This window comes from Brachyistius frenatus, unplaced genomic scaffold (genome assembly GCF_029030835.1).
Source record: "Brachyistius frenatus isolate BFR_SWC_R1_liver_20210118 unplaced genomic scaffold, ASM2903083v1 Contig_15, whole genome shotgun sequence".
NCBI classification, from domain to species: Eukaryota; Metazoa; Chordata; class Actinopteri; family Embiotocidae; genus Brachyistius; species Brachyistius frenatus.
In genome coordinates this window covers 3,777,679-3,794,464 of record NW_027210614.1, presented here as the reverse complement: position 1 = coordinate 3,794,464, position 16,786 = coordinate 3,777,679, and the positions used below count along the sequence as shown (strand labels likewise).

General features: G+C 41.1%; 1 protein-coding gene across 1 annotated transcript in view; it reads left to right on the top strand.

Moving 5' to 3' along the window:
* hipk3b (homeodomain interacting protein kinase 3b) overlaps positions 1-16,786 on the top strand; it is a 38,890-nt gene that overhangs the window by 3,056 nt on the left and 19,048 nt on the right. Inside the window, exon 2 of the mRNA XM_069693640.1 lies at positions 6,089-7,394. Coding sequence (XP_069549741.1) covers positions 6,089-7,394 — 1,306 coding nt within the window. The remainder of the gene's footprint in view (positions 1-6,088; positions 7,395-16,786) is intronic.

Below are 16,786 nucleotides of genomic sequence, written 5' to 3'. Positions count from 1 at the left end.
GTGGAAATATCATGAGGTCACATGCTGTACAAAATAGAGGGCCTTTTTTATCTAATGAGCACAGAAGATCAAGTTCACGAGACAGGCGAGGCAGCAGAGTGTCTAGTGAGGTTATGGGGCGGGGACCTAAGACGGCAACCCTTGCTCAGCGCTTAGGGGATGGCAACAGGGAATTGGGACTAAAGTGGGTGTTTTAGATCCACCTCACAGTCTGCGGTTGAATTCATCATCTCATTTGAGCAGTATCCAAGAAGACCTCCTTGCTGAGCGTCAACAGGTCAAACTTGGAAAAACAGTATGACTTATTGCCTGAGTTAGCCAAACATATTGCTCTGGTCATCGCCACAAAACCCGCCACTGTTCTTCATGTTGTACCATCTGCAGAAGTGAAAAATGCTGAATTTTGAGGCTATGGCAGATTTGGGATCAAGCTGAACTGTAGAATTATACACTAACCAGACACTTTTATTTTTGTTATATCACCATTCATGACTTTATCATTAACAGTCTGAACCTACAGACTGAGAATCCTCGAGGATCACACGGGACTGAAGCAGGCTCTTAATAACTGTCATGAGCTGAAGGTGGAAAAAAATGATTCGCTAACAAGGGATGAATATTGTGAAAGCACTCTGCCTTCATAACTAGAATAGGCTTCTGTATTTTGGGGCACAGGTTACATTTGGCTGCAGGTTTGGTATCTGTTAGTCAAGCAATAAGCCCTGTGTCCTTTACCCAGTAGAGTGGCTCACAATCATATTGCTTGTGCATATTCTTAAAAAATAAATAAATGTGTGTCTCAAACAATCTTGGGAGATAATTATCTCAGTTTTGAGTGGGACAAGTCATGATTTTCATTTTTACCACTATCATGAGGCCCTGGTTTTGCTGGGATTTTTGTTTTATTGGAAGGCAGTCTGTCATTAGTCATCAGGGTTGAATCGTGTGGTTTGAAGAACTAACTGGACTGATGTTTGCATTTGATGCTACGCTGTGCTCCAGTCGAATACAAAGATCATGACGTCCATGTTCGCTATAATAAATATAGATGACTTTTGTCTTCAGTTAATTACATTTTTATATTTGTTGCCTTTTATATTGATTTATTTTTTTGCTCACATTTTGTACAGAAAGAAGACGCTTAACGGGCTCCATGAATGCATGATGACACCCAAAACCCTTTCATGATCATCTGTCCTTTTGACTGAAGTGTGAATGCTTAATGTGTCTGATTTGAGATGCTGTAGGAAGGGAAACATTTATAGCTCACATATTCAGAATCTAAGCTTCACTGATCACAGCAACACAGTTTTGCTTTGAGCTGTGAAGTCAAGCAAATATCCATGAATAGATTCTACAGTTCCTAACTAACTTTTACAGCACGGGTTTGTCATTTGAGCACACTGGCACAGTTTGGGTCCAGTTGCCTCTATTTGTCTAGCTTGGGGTTACCACATCCAAACCCATTGCAGGATGGCTTTGGATACATGAGAGTGATATTATGATATAAAAAAAAAATCTAAGATGATATCTAGTCTCATATCAGGATACAATAAAGTATCGACACATCGCCCGGCCGCAAGACTGTTCAAGGCAGCAATTTTGCGCTGGTATTCCACCTCATCTTTATGTATGAAATGTACGAACACAGAATGGGAGGCATTGTTTGTCTGTCAGTAAACCGGCAGCGAAGTTAGTCTGTAGAAAAAGCAGGGACGGGTCATCTTTACGCTAGTATGTGGGATCTCTATTGGGTATTGTCTCCCCCCCCACAACATGTGGTTACTGTTACCTGTTTGTCTGTTCTGTTTTGTCTGTTGGTATCATTTGTTCCTTGTGGACAGGTGTCTGGTGTTTAGTTTATTTTCAAATTCACTTTGAGTAGGCTAGGGTCAAAAGTTCAACTGTGAGCAATTACTTAGTAGCTCAAGCTTGATGGAAAGGTTTTGCAGCTTTGAAAGATGTAATGCAACACCACAGGAGGAGCCTCGTTGCTGACCAGGGGAGTATCTGGCTTCAGATGGTAATAATAGCAGCAGCTGCCATTTTTTTTTTTGCCTTTGAAGCAACAAAGGCTGTCTACTTCACATCCTAGTGTTAGACTGAACTTGTTTTCTTCTCTATGGACAATCTCAATCAAACATAGACTTGAAAACAGCACAGTGACATGTCTTTGTCTTCATATGAAATGGCCACACTGTCTGCTGTTTCCTGCCATGTAGTTACAATTCTGATTATTGTTTTCAGTGATGAAGCAAACACTGGAAACTCTTGGTTTGCTGTTTAGTAAACCCCTCACAGCCCCCCCCCTCTCACCCCCCTTTGGAAGATCACTATAATGTGGTCCTCTTCTTTGCATGATTTAAAGATGTAGAGGTTAAAAATGGTAGGATTCATCACAGGTTTATCTCCAACTGTGGTATGCGATTCACGACTAAGGTGACAGACAGAATGTGTCCCTAGAGGTGAGGTCTGTTTGCATAGTCTGCACTTTGAGGCTGGCATTTGGCTTGGGTGTGTCCCATGTACCTTTGAACCTTCTGGTTGCTAACCTTACCTTGTGCTTTTTGCACAAACTCCCTGTGGCACTGTACATTCAATCTGCAACAATTATTGTGTAGAAACCAGAATTATGCTCTTGTCTGTGCAAGAGTCCCCCATTACTCTCTGACACATTGCGGGCATTGTGGACAAATCAACAGCATTCACATGGGAAAGCTGCTGCGGACGATAAAAACAGGAAAAGCCAAATGTGACCATTTGTTACTTAACTTGTACAGTTCCTGTCACGCCTTTGTACTGCATTGTTTTCCGCTGGTTCTCCCGTCTTTTCTTCTTTAAAAATGCAGTGGTGCTTGTTGGTATGTTTTGGAAGGAGGCAGACAAAAACATGGCTGAACTGCTCATATCACAGATCAATGAGCAGTGTGCAGTTCGCACAACCATGTGTCAAATTTAGAGAGGCACATCCACAGGCCGCAAATATGTAATTATAGTGGTGTGTGTGTGTGTGTGTGTGTGTGTGTGTGTGTGTGTGTGTGTGTGTGTGTGTGTGTGTGTGTGTGTGTGTGTGTGTGTGTGTGTGTGTGTGTGAGCGTGTGTGTGTGAGCGAGTGAGTGAGCGAGCGAGCCTGGTGTGGGACACATCCCACCCCCCACCCTCTTTGTGAACTATCAAATTAAAGCAGACCCCTACAATTATCCTAAGAATGAAGCCTGTATGTGTTATTAGCCAGACAGTTGTTTGTAGTTTAAGTTGGAGTCTAAGATGTTTTAAAAACAGTCACAATAATTTCTAAAATTGACCCAGAGACACAGCAAAAAATGTGGACCTGGTCTCATCAAGAAAATAATAGTTCCACAAATCTTAAAATGTGTTTTAAACAGACTTTAACTGGGACATGTTAACACCTTGTTACTACAATAAGTGGATTAAAAAAAAACTACAAAGCTGTAGTTGCTATCATGTGTTGTTAGAATTGCCATTAAAGTGTTAGTCATAGAAATTTGCATTTTTAACATTTAGGCCACTGATAGAGGTTGTAGTAATAAAATGATCAGTGTGATACACAAAATAAGAAATTTAGGTGAGTCAATCCAAGAGCCAATCACAATCTAGACTAACAAATTCCTGTATGTGGAAACTGCCTTTAAAATATGAATTACTGTGAATTTATTTCTCAGGATGTTTTCAAAAATAATGCTATCATTAGCTTTACTTTGTCAAGTGGTTTTATACGAAGAACAATTAACAGAAAAACCTCAATCAGATAAATATTTGGTGTGAGCAAATTTCCGTCTTTAAAACAGCAACTTTAATGTATTTGGCTTTATAGGTTGTTCCAAGCATGTTGGAAAACTTGTCACCCTTCCTCTGGAGATTCAGGCTGTCTCAGTGTCCTCTCTTCATTCTTGTAATCCCAGACTGACTCCATGATGTTGAGATCAGGGCTCTGTGGGGCCTCACCATCTGTTGCAGGACTCCTTGTTCTTCTTGTGGTTATGATGGTGCTTTATGAGTGTGCCTGTGTGTTTGGACTTGTTGTCCTGTTGCAGAGTGAATTCGGGGTAAATCAGACACATCCTGGATGCCAGGAAGTTGTTTTTAAACGTTCACATACTAGAACTTGTTAGTTCAGGTCTTGAATCGCATCTGCCTTACAAGCTTTGTATCACAGTATATATTTTGGAAATTTATATCGTGTCAAAAGTGGGAACCCTTGTATTGATATGTGTCTCTGTCTTATCAGGATCAGCATCTGAAACTCACTATTAGGAATATCAAAGTTAACAAAATTTAAATTCTACATAGTGACTATTATGAATAATCGTACTCTAAATTACAGGACTGTGCTGTAAACAGGAGTGTTACCAATGGGCACTACAACGGTTAAGCAAATCCCAGCACTCTTCCTGTCTATTTCAGGGCTAACACATCAAGAAAGACAAAGACAGGCAAGACATTCACTCACGCAAACATTTCTTAAAAAATTTGTCCAGTTTAACTGGCATGTCTCCAGGCTGTGGAGACTCTTGCTGCCACTGGGGAATATGCAAATTCCTCACAAAAAGCCCCAGCCAGCTGCTTTATGTGGTAATTAAAACTTGTTAACTGACTTTCAGTCTAATGAACACCAGTACGAGTGCCATGGAGCTGTATGAAGTATTAAAGGAAAATGTTTGTGACACTGGTAGGCCTTTTGGACTGGATACCCAGGACACTTATTTGTCTAATTTTACTCATTAATGTTGCCTTTTTGAGCCCTGCTTGGGATAATCTGATGAAGTGTTTCTAACAGAGAAGATGGTAAACAGTGCCACCAAACAGTAACACAGGGTGTGATGGTGCAAAGAGCTGTCAAGAGAATAGGTTGACCTTATCTTGCTGCTCAGAATAGAGTCAAAGGGATGGCTCATGGCGCTACTGTTATCACAACACAAGTGTGCTTTCCATCAGGGATATTTATTTTAGGAGGCTCAACGGGGGTACTAACAGCCCAAACCTGATTCACTTGTATGTCCTTGTAAAAAAAAAAGAAAAGAGAAAGACAGTGGTTCTTGTGAGACTGTCTTGTTAATAACACTGAGAACATTGATTAAGATTAGTCTAATTTGGTTTTTAGGTAAACATGCTTCTGTAAATAGTGTTGATTAAAGTATGGAAACCTTTGGAGTATCTCAGTTAAATTGCCTAGAATGAAAGTAGGTCATGGGCTTTAGTATGGCACACAGGAGAGTGCCTGATAAGGTCACTGTGCCAGTTTTGAATATTGTTTTTAAAGATGACCAGCATCGTGCAACTCCTGTTGTTTGGCTCTGGTTTTGTGGCACATATTCTAGTTTCAGAATATTTCAGCGAGGAGTGAAGTGAGCAAGAAGTCCTCCCTCAAACAGAAACGATGGGGGAAGAGGGAAGAAGTGTCTTCGGTAATTGGACACATGAGCCTGATGATGCTTTGTGACTTTATTTTTCTCAGTATGTCTGTCTCTCATCCGCTCTCCCTCTCAATTGGTTGCCTAGAGACCTGCAGAAGGATGCATGGAAATGGCAGGAAAAGGTCAGGCAAACCTTTGAGAAGTTAGTCATCTGCTGTGTGGAGGTGTTTGTGGGATTGCAGTGGATGGGGCAGAATGGTGAAGGTGTTCTGATGCACGCCACTACAAAATGTTCTCGTTCTCTGATCCATGGGGCATGCTGTTGCGTTGATGGGGGGGACAGATGGTAGTGGGGCACTGTTAGTTGTGACATCATCAAGTAGAAGTAAAAAAAGACAACATCGGAATGATGGTGTGTGTTAGATTTTTGGACTCTACGTAACTTAAACTCACTCTTGACCTTTTGCAAACTAAGACAGGGAAACACATTTGGACTATACTTTGTTGTTTTTTTTTGACTGATGATGTAATAAAAAGATAGCTTTTGTTTTGCACAATCTATTGTTCCCCACTGAAGCTAGGTTTTAGTGGGCTTTGTAGCCCTCCACAACTCTTGCTTGCCTGTTTTCTTCTCTCTCTTTGTAACATGACGACTTGGCTCCTGTTTACTGTTGATCTAATTATCGCTTCCTTTCTGTTTTTTTTCTCTGCAGGTATGGCCTCACAAGTCTTGGTCTACCCACCACACATTTATCATACCCAGACAAGTGCCTTTAGCAGTGTGAAGAAACTCAAAGTTGAGCCCAGCAGCTGTGTGTACCATGAGAGGGCACACCCGCGGACTTATCTGAACAGCAGAACCCTTGGCATTGTGCACCCAACAAAACAAGCCCACTCGTTTGTGAACCGAGACTTGGCAGTGGGTCTGAAAGTGCGTGGAGGACAAGAGTACTCGGTGCAGACAGTGGTGGTGCGTGGCGTGCAGCGACAACATCCTGGTAAAAGAGGAGGAGGAGGAGGAGGACCAGGCCCGTTTGTGGCCCAGCAGGGACAGGAGGCAGGGGTTGTCCACTCGCAGGACAAGGAGCAGCCGCAGCAGACAGACATAGCAAGTGGGAGCAGCAGTGGAGCAACAGGGGCAGGAGGAGGGGGAAGGGGAGAGGGCTGCTGCAGTGGAGGAGGTGAGGGAGGCGAAGAGGAGGAGGGTGACAGAGAAGAGAACTGTGGAGGTTTGAACTCAGCCGACAGCTCACAGCGATGTGGGCTGAAACGTAAAAGTGAGGAGCTCGAGAACCGAGGGAGCACCATGCAGATTGTGGAGGAATTGTCAATGTTGCCTGCCATGTTGCAAACGACGAATGTGGGGAACGCGGCCGTGGCGGCGCCCGCGGCCGTGGGGGCCGGAGGGGTTCCCTCCAAACAGGGTGTAGGTGCAGCAGGAGGGACGGGAGGAGGGGATGGGGACTATCAGGTAGTACAGCATGAAGTCCTGTGTTCCATGAAGAATACTTATGAAGTGCTGGATTTCTTGGGACGTGGCACATTCGGACAGGTAGTAAAGTGCTGGAAGAGGGGAACGAGTGAGGTAGTGGCTGTGAAGATCCTGAAGAACCATCCTTCATATGCACGGCAGGGTCAAATTGAAGTTGGGATCCTTGCTCGTCTGAGTGGGGAGAATGCAGATGAGCATAACCTGGTGCGAGCCTTTGAATGCTTCCAGCACCGCAGCCACACCTGCCTGGTGTTTGAGATGCTTGAGCAGAACCTGTACGATTTCCTGAAGCAGAACAAGTTCAGCCCGCTGCCCCTGAAAGTGATCAGACCTGTGCTACAGCAGGTAGCAACAGCTCTGAAAAAGCTGAAGAGCATGGGTCTGATTCATGCAGACCTCAAGCCAGAGAACATAATGCTGGTGGACCCAGTGAGGCAACCCTACAGAGTGAAGGTGATAGACTTTGGCTCGGCCAGTCACGTGTCCAAAGCAGTGTGTTCCACGTACCTCCAGTCTCGGTACTATAGGTAAGTACAAAAAAAGAATGTAGAGATTTATGACAATTTAAAACAAAGCGGGCTTGAGCTTTATGAATTTCAAACAAATAACTCTGTTGGAGTCCAGACCGCCATAGTTTAAAGTTTAAAAAATGTCCTTCCTCTAGCAAAACAAGGAAATGTCTCCCATACTGCATAACATCCTGTGTATTTAGGAGCCACATACCACAGACTTAGAAAAAAATGTGACCCTGCAGTGATTATGATCAGGCTACAGGCTGACCGCTCATGGCCCTCCAACTTTTGGAATTATACTAGTTCATACAATACTACTTCAAAACAATAAGTAATAATGAATGTTTGATTGTGAACATTTATTGTGTTCTTTGTGGGGCGGAGCTGTGTTGGCCTTAAGATTTGGGAGGATTTACAGAGATTATGTTATGATAAAAAAAAAAAAAATGGACAGGCAACTATTTGCAGATTTATGGTAATACATAGTGTATACAGTTAGATTAAGGCTAGAAAGGTTGGAACAGAAATGATTCAAGGCCATGTAACACATTTTTACACTTTTACGGGCACTGGGGTATGACATGGAGGTAGATAAAATACCTTTTGTTTATGTTAGAGGGACGCCATGTGTTTCTAATGGTCTTGGACATGCACTAGGAAAATTGGTAGGACAAATGACTTTTGGCGTGCTAGGAGTGTTTGGTTCGATTGGAAAAACAGGCCTGAAATGATATCAATTGTAACTTGCGTAAGAGTCAGGAGTGACCCAGTTCACTGTTTGTACCTTTCTGTAGTTTGCATAGACTTTGGGACGATAGGAAGATATAAAGTAAGCCATTTTGTACTAATAAATTCACAGATGTCAATGTGGACTTGTGTATGCCTCATAAAGGGTAAATAATTTGTTTTTTTATGCCGTATGTCCTGAGCTTGATAAACCATACTCTTGAAGAAATTATAATATTATACTGTAGTATTAACCGCATAGCAAATGCTACTCGCACTAAATTCCTGCACGTGTAATAGAACTTGCTCATGAGCATGCAGGTGACTGAGCCATGTCACAGCTAAAGTGTGCTACACTGAGCGAATGGAAAAAAAGGCAAATGTAGTCATAATAACAGTGTTTATACTGTATTTTAAACTTCCATCTCACAGAACGGATGTGCTTCCTTTTTAATCCGTGTTCTGGTTTACATCGGTCCCGTGCTCTCTCATGCTTTGAGCTTTGCTCACACTGTGCATGCTTAACTGTAACTCAAAGTATCTTTTTGCAGTCCAAGTCTATGCTTGCACACCAAAACAGAGCTTGATGTATGACGCATTGAACGTTTAACGGAGTTTGCACCTTGCCGCACGCTCTATCAAACGTTAGGTAATTAGAATGTAATGGTATTATAGACTATTATTTACATCACTGTGGAGAGCATACGTCATATTTATGTTTGTTTGGGATGCTCATTCTATACGTGTAGCTCAAAGTCTGTGAACACAGTGGGAATAGGTATGAATTTATAAACTGACTGCACAGTGCAGGACGGCAGTGGCTCAGATGGCAGAGCAGGTTGCGCAAATAATCATAATGTTGGTGGTTTGGTCCCCATGTCCACAGGGACATCGGCCTAAACGCTGAACCCCAATGTCCCCAATGATAGACAAGCACTTTGCATGGCAACTTTGTTGTTGTGTGAGTGCGTGTGTCAGTCGGTAAGGTAAACAGGCCCTCCAAAGGACAGTCCAAAAATTAAGAATTGGAGATCAAAATACTGGTGGAACAGATCCATACTAGCAAGCAGCATCTTTTGTAATAAGAGACAGCAGTCTGTGTTCTGCCATGCCAGTGGATCTTTTCCTCTGATGACAAGCTGTAATAAGTAGGCTGTCATCACTATATTAGCTTGATGCTGTGGAATAATGGATGTAGTTTGTGCTTTTGCTTTGTTTTGTGATGCTCATGTTACGATGGGATGCGATAATCCTGAAATGTCAAGTGAGTAAGGTGGCAACATGCTCCTCATTAAGATTTTCCACCTGTATCACAATAATATCTGAACAAGTGGAAATCTATTTGAACTGGAAAATTAAGACGAATCATTTTGTGCTCCAAAATGTTAATGCTTTAAATTTGCTTTCTGAGCCTCGGAAGAATGGCCTAAAATGTAAGAGCTAGCTGTTAGTGAACAGCATTTACATGGCATTTGAATATTTCTCTCTGCCTGCACACTGAGGCAGTGAAGCAGTATGCATTGCAGGGAACTAAAACACTCAATGAAATAGATGCAAATAGAGCATTGTATGTCTCCCTTTGCATTTCCTGTAAATCTTTCCACCGTCGACCATGAGAACACAGTATTTGCTTTGACCCATTTCTTGCCCATAGTTTGAAGGGATAGAATACTTGTCAATTTCTCTTAATTGTTGCATTTTCTTTTGATCCCACACATTCATCAAGCTTTTTTTTTTTTTTTAATTTTTTTTTTTTTTTTTTTAATAAAAGCTGTTATGTTCTTGTAAATACACTTTCATTTCAGGAAGTTGCCCAAAATAGATCTGTCACAGTTTGCTGTAATTTTGTGGGGGAGGAAGTGAACATTCAGTTCAGCTGCTACTCTGTTTGTCAGTCCTGTCAGTCTCAAGCTTTGGTGACCTGCAGTTTCTCACGAGTCTTGCACGTGTGTTGTATTTTGATACAACATACATCAATAATGCTGAGTTGAGTGTGCTAAACGACAATATGGGTCTGTCTGGGCACACGTCATTCGCACCAGAATTCATTTGTTTTGTGTCAGAGAAACGGGGTCAGTGAAAATGTGTATTTCCAGTTTCTTTTGCATCTTTAACTGGTCACAGATAGACAATAGTTCCATAAGTGCAAACGTTGTGCTACATTAAAGTTTCAAGCGACAGCTTTAATGTAAGTTTATTAAGAACAATACAAACAGGATAGCATGGAAGATGTAGCCCTTGGCAGGCGAGCACCTCCATGTTTGTGTGAGTGGGTGAATGGGAGGCAAACTATAAAGCACTTTGAGCCCACTAAGGAGATAAAGCCCAATGTAAATGCCCACTGTTTACCTCGTAACACCAAGTGGCCAAAGATTTAAAAAAGTAGTGTAATTGAACAGATACACATGAAGTCTCACAAAATCAGCGTATTTAGTACTTTGTGGGAAATCCTTGCAGGCAATAACTGAAGTGTTCAGCCTTTGGATATCACCAGATGCTTTCTATCTTTTCTGGTGACACTCTCTCAGGCCTTCACTGCAGTCACTTTCAGCTCTCTTTAGTTGTGGGGTCTTCCTGCCTTTAAGCCGAGCTCGGACAACTAGATATATTTGTCTTTCACGATGGTAACTATGTCAGATTACACGATCAAAGTGCCATAAAGTCTTGCTGTGTCCTTGTTGAGAGACTGGATACATTACAAGTATGACCGGGACCAATCACTGTTAACGTTCATGTGCGAGTTCCTGTGTCATCGCAGGGGAGGGTCAAGAATTTGTCAATCACGGCTGCAGAGGGACTATGTTTAATGCCAATGATCCTCTCGCCACGTTTACAAATGCACTCTGTCATTCTATTGGTCGACATCAAGGAACACGTCGTAGGATATGTCTTAACTGGCAGATAAAAACCAAAAAATGTGGCCATCCTCAACTTTTCATCATGGTGTTGTGCTATGTTCCTGATACTGCAGCGCTGTTCTTCAATCATGTCACACTACAAGGCCTGTTTGACTGATTTTGCATCAGTTGGTGGAATACAGACTGAGATCAGATGATCGACTCGGCCATTCGAGGATGTTGAACCTCTTCACCCGGAGAAGCTCATGAGTTCTGATGCACTTGGCTGAGTCTGAGCACGCAGAATGCTCCTGCATACCTCCACATTTATCCCGTTCTTCTGCCAGCAGTGAAATCATCAATAATGGCCTGTGTACCAATTCCAGCCATACATCTCCAAGACATAACAGAGCCCTCACCATGTTTTACAGATAAATGTGGAACGCTTCAGAGGCCTCTTCTTTGTTTGTCCTTTTCTAGTTTTCCTGTGAGCACCTGCTTATTTATTTTTTTATTTTTTTTACCATTACCTAAACTGTTGACTACTTTTAATATCAGTTTTTTTTTAGCCTCTTCATATTAACAGACCGCCCTTTCTCAGTCTGAATAACCTAAATCCTTCCAGAGCCACGTGTATGCTCTTTTATGAATTAACATTCAAACAACAGCTGCCCAAGAAACATTTAGGAGGAAAGTGTCTAATTACTTTTGAACTATTGCAATTGGGGCACTTTTTGTAAGAAGGACTACAAATAATTCTTTCAATATTGAGTTATCTACCCAAATTAAAGTTGAAAAATTGCACGTTAATGTAATATCTAACATTATATTTAAAATTGTATGTACTGAAGCACAGAGCCAACGGAACCAAAAAATGTGTAACTATCCAAAAATGTACACTGTGGACTGTATTTTAATACTGTAAAATACTTTGCATTGGCAGAGGTACTTTCCTTACCTTCCATCACGGACTATGAATATTTTATATGTTATTATGACTGAATTTTCATTTGATTATTCTGTCAGGATCAAGTATTTGATGAAACACAAGTGAAACAAAAAATGCTTTGTTATAATGTTGTTCCTCTGTTCAGGTGTATGCAAAGCATACTGTGAGGCAATAGCGTTGCTGAGGCTGAGAGTGGAGGGTTACTTAAAATAGCACATGGGACGCCGGCCAGTGTGCTTTGACTTCTATAGATGGTGAAACACATAGGCAGCCAGAATGAAATAAGGACAGCTTGAAACACTGGAGAGCTCTGACTTACTCGCTCAAGGTCAACCAGATCACCAACGTCAGCTGTTTTGATTTCCACGTCAATTTGCATTTGTGTGTGTCTGGTTTTGTGCACAGCACTAAATATTTATTGGTGGATACCTGAAATCTATCACCCACTTTAACCAATAAGGTTGACGGATACACCAGCCACTTCCACAATTTACAAGCATTTGGCCAGCAGCCACTTGTAATTTGCCACCCTGGTTTGCACGGTCAGCGAAGCCTGAGATCTCACAGTTCTCAGCATCATCAATCTACAAATATTAAAGGGTATTTATTTACTATAGATACTGTTACAGTCTGTTTTGACATCAGTGCATGTCATTTTCTGTCAGATTATTCTAATCTTGTTGGTAATTATGAGGCACCCCCAGGAACAAATACAATTCTCTACCAGGAAATATTTTTCATTGACACAATATAAACTTGTTTTGTTAAATTCATGTCTTTTAGTTGAAGCCAGGCAACTTTATAATTCAATAAAATAATAAAAATTTCACAGACTGATAGGAATGATTCAGGCTGATTTAAATTTGATGGAAATGGAACATATTAGTCCTCTCTAGATTTTCCACAGTGGATCTCTATGAAACCATAAACTGTGGGTCATTCTCCTGTCCACACATGGAATATTTCGACTTAAACTACTAGATTAAGTTTTCCCTGAAAACTAGGTCTGCCAGCAAATAATCCTCCATACAGTCTTAGAAACTTGTTTTGTGTCTGTGGGAAGTTGTGGGTACGCATGCATCCCCTCCTTTATGAACTCTGCTTCTCTCAGCTCGTAGCTGTAATGAGCATTTCCACGTATTCATATACAGAAGCTTTCACTGGCTTGCAATCTGTCAGTTAGCAATCACCTAAATTATGCAACAAGGCTAGTTCTCATGAAGCTGTACAAGATGGGAGCACTTTGTTGTCAGTCCACTTTAGTGCTATGTATCTACACTGATTTTGTCTTAAGACTGAATGTTTGAATGCGATGGAAGTGACTCTCTTTATATTATCTCAGTCTTGTAGTCACATGTCTCGAGCTCCCTGCTGAATACCTCAGTCCAACTCTTTGCCATGCCAGTTGGGGTGCCCATGAGAACCCTCATATTTCTGGCACCACGTGATTCTGCTGGTGCTGCGGAAATGATCACATTGTTTTCATACAATATTATGCAGTTACTGGTATGAGTTGCTAAAGCTGCTGCCTACAATGGAGCAAAAGATCCTTTTGAATACCATGCAAAGCTGCAAGTTAGTTGTTACATTAAGTATGTGCCAACCAAACTCCGTGAGTACTTGACTTTTGCTGCTGTGTTATGAAAGAAATATTGTTTGAATAATTTACAATATTGATGATAATACTACATTTAGATGCTGCATTTAAGTACCACAGTGTGCTATTATACTACCGCTTCTGAATAAGTGATGGTCGTTTTGTCATTCCTCTGAGTTAGTAGCTTAATAGTTTCAATGTAATCGAGAAAAGTAAAACTGCACAAAGTGCTTCAAGTCTAAGATCAGCTTTGTTTTTCAGAAAGTCTGTACTTGTTGTTCTTTTCAGACATTAAATGCTTAAAGAGTCAAATTTCCAAGTAATAGTTGTGAGATTCCACCTTGAAACGGTATCTTTCATGACTAAGGCCGCGTGGCTGGCAACGACACAAACATATTTTGTTCTCAAGGATGAGAATAGCTGAAAGCTTGTCCATGAGAGATTTAGTTTTAATAAAGTGTGGGTTATTTTCCATATGTAACCATAACTGTATATAACGTTGTACTTATATTAGTGGAATTCATTTCCTCATAAATTGCATAATTGCATACATTAAAGTTCAAATATCGCTCATCAAGCGTGACTTGTCACCTTTTAAGTAATTTATTTGACATGTGTACTTATTTCCTTATAAGTGTCCAAGAGAGCCAATGTTGTTTTTAAAAAAAAAATTTTTATTGTTGCAAAGTTGCCCTGGTACATTTAAATGACCCTCAGGCATGGATTCTTATCATCCTGACCCCAGAACCAGCTTTTGCAACTGATTTCAGAATACTTTGTTTTTACCATGTAAATAACAAAGAAGAAACACGTTCCACCTGGAAGTGGAAAAAGGCTTTCTTTAACACTGGCTCCATGTCAGCATGTTGAGTGGTTTACATCTGTGAAACGTGTCTAAAGCCTTGTATCCTTAATCTAAGGTCTGGCCAGATCAGAGTGCAAGTACTCCCTCCGCCTTTGGCTACACTGCCTTTGTGTTCCACTGAATAATGCAGGGTGCTCCTACAGTGTGTTGAATTACAGCTCCTGGAGGAGGCGTGCAGTAAGGCCCATTCTTCCACCATGTAGTAACCCTGTTGTCAGTTTTTCTTTGTGGCCGAGCTTACGCCAACTGCAGTGTAGCCCAAATGGATTTCTCCATCAAAACAATCTCACTGAAAGGCCAGTATAAGCATGCAGTGGTACTGACACCCCCCCACCCCCCCACCCCCAATAGCCACCCTTATTTGCTGTTGCCTTTGTGAGCTTGTTGGATTCCACTTTAAACGTGGTTTCTTGCTTTGAGGGCAGAGCAGGGTGGATCCGACGACTATTTTTGGAGTGTGACATAATGGCCATGAATACTAAATAGAGATGTTAATTTCTCTTCTCTGCCCTGGCCCTTGTTGCAAAGCATAATACTTGTGTAAGCACAGACTTTTTCAGGTGTGTTGTCGATGAAGCCGAACCTGATAAAAAAATTTAAAAAAACCACTTAGCAGACATGCATATCACAGAATCTACATTTTGAGAAATTGGCGGGAGTTTGCAAAAAAAAATTTTTAATTTGTTTTTAATTCAAAAAATTGCAAACTCCTGCCAATTTCTCAAAATGTAGATTCTGTGATATGCATGTCTGCTAAGTGTTTTTTTTTTTTAATCAGGTTCGACTTCATCAACAACACACCGGAAAAAGTCTGTGCTTACACAAGTATTATGCAGAAGCTGTGCTGAAAGTATTCAAGCATAAAGTAAGAAGAACAGAACTCACTTTATTAACACAAATAATTTCACATTTACAGTCAGCATGGTTCTCCTTCTCATCTCCTCACCAAAACAAACTCTGAGCACCGGATCAAACTGGAACAAGCAGAAGTGGAGAGGGTTTGTGGAACTTTCATAATAACATTTTGTAAAGAAATGCTTATTACCAATGGAAGTGATTATGTGTGCTACAGAAAATGTACAGAATACGTGTTGTAAGACACTGCACTTTGTTTTTGTGAATACAGCAGGCCTGTGTTGAATTAACATGAATTAAACTGCATCTGAAGCTCTAATTTTGACAGCTGATGTAGTCATTGTATCTATATTACAGTCAAAACTGCGTCACTCCTGTGACTTATTTTTGTAACCTTTAGCCCCATAGTTCTCTAAGTTCAATAAATAAATGAAAAAAAGATTAGAACTAAAATATTTCTGTGATGTGCAGCATGATTATTATCAGAGGATGTAATTACATATTTATTCCTTTATCAGGTAGTGCTTAAGAAAATCACATTTTTCTTTCTGAACTTGCACATTTTTCTAATTCCCGCAATTTGACGCAAAAAACTCACTTAAAACTCCTCAAATTACATCGCAATTTTTGAGAAAATTCCCAGCATATCAAGCATTTCTGATCACAACAATCCCCAAAAAACTCTGCGAAATCCTGGAGGGACTGATCCAAGCCGCTGCTTTATTGACCAAGAAAGGGCGTTTTCCAGCTATTGGAGCCATACCAGCAATGCCTACATGTACCAGGATGCATTGCGTGATCTTCTGTCGCCTGGCCCCCAAGTCCTTTTGTTCCCTTTGCCAAGTCGTTCTCCTTGTTGCACCCCTTCAACCACAGAAACTATAAGCAGCCAGAGGATATTGTCTACAAAGAGCAACAGACAGGGAAGAAGAAAGTGGTTATTTATCAGGAACCTACTAGTGGTGATCTCATACTGTAATGTCAGCAGCTTTCGTAAACACAAACAACACATGCTAAGAAAACTGATCGTGATTGAGCGGAATGATTGGGTTTCTGTTGCCGTTGGAGGGTAGTTTGAGCGAAGGCACCAGCAGCCGCTGCAGATCAGTTGTAAGATGGTACTCGCCTGCCATATCCTTCTGCACATCTTAATGCAGCTGCAACTTGTCCTCGCTCTGCTGCATTTCTTCGGCCGTAGAGTCTGGTTAAAATATATCCATCTGAATATCTGTGTCAACAAAAACTCTGTAGAATGTATCCTTGTCCACAACATCCTCTGCACTTTCTTTTGGATGCTATTTTTGCAGTTGAAAACGTAGCTAGTTGCAGTACAAGGGGAAAGACTTTGTCTTGGTGCGGCTACCCGGACGGCTCATTTAGCCAGTAGTTCTTTCAGCCTCCACAAACGTCACTCTGCATGCCAGATGACTGCGCTGGTGCGGGAACAACAACAGCTTTTGCAACTGCTTCCCAGAGATAGATAATTTATGAAAGAATTTATTGCTTCAATACAACATTTACCATCAACACTGATTTGACATACGCATTATGACAACTAGCATTTTTTTTAATTTATTT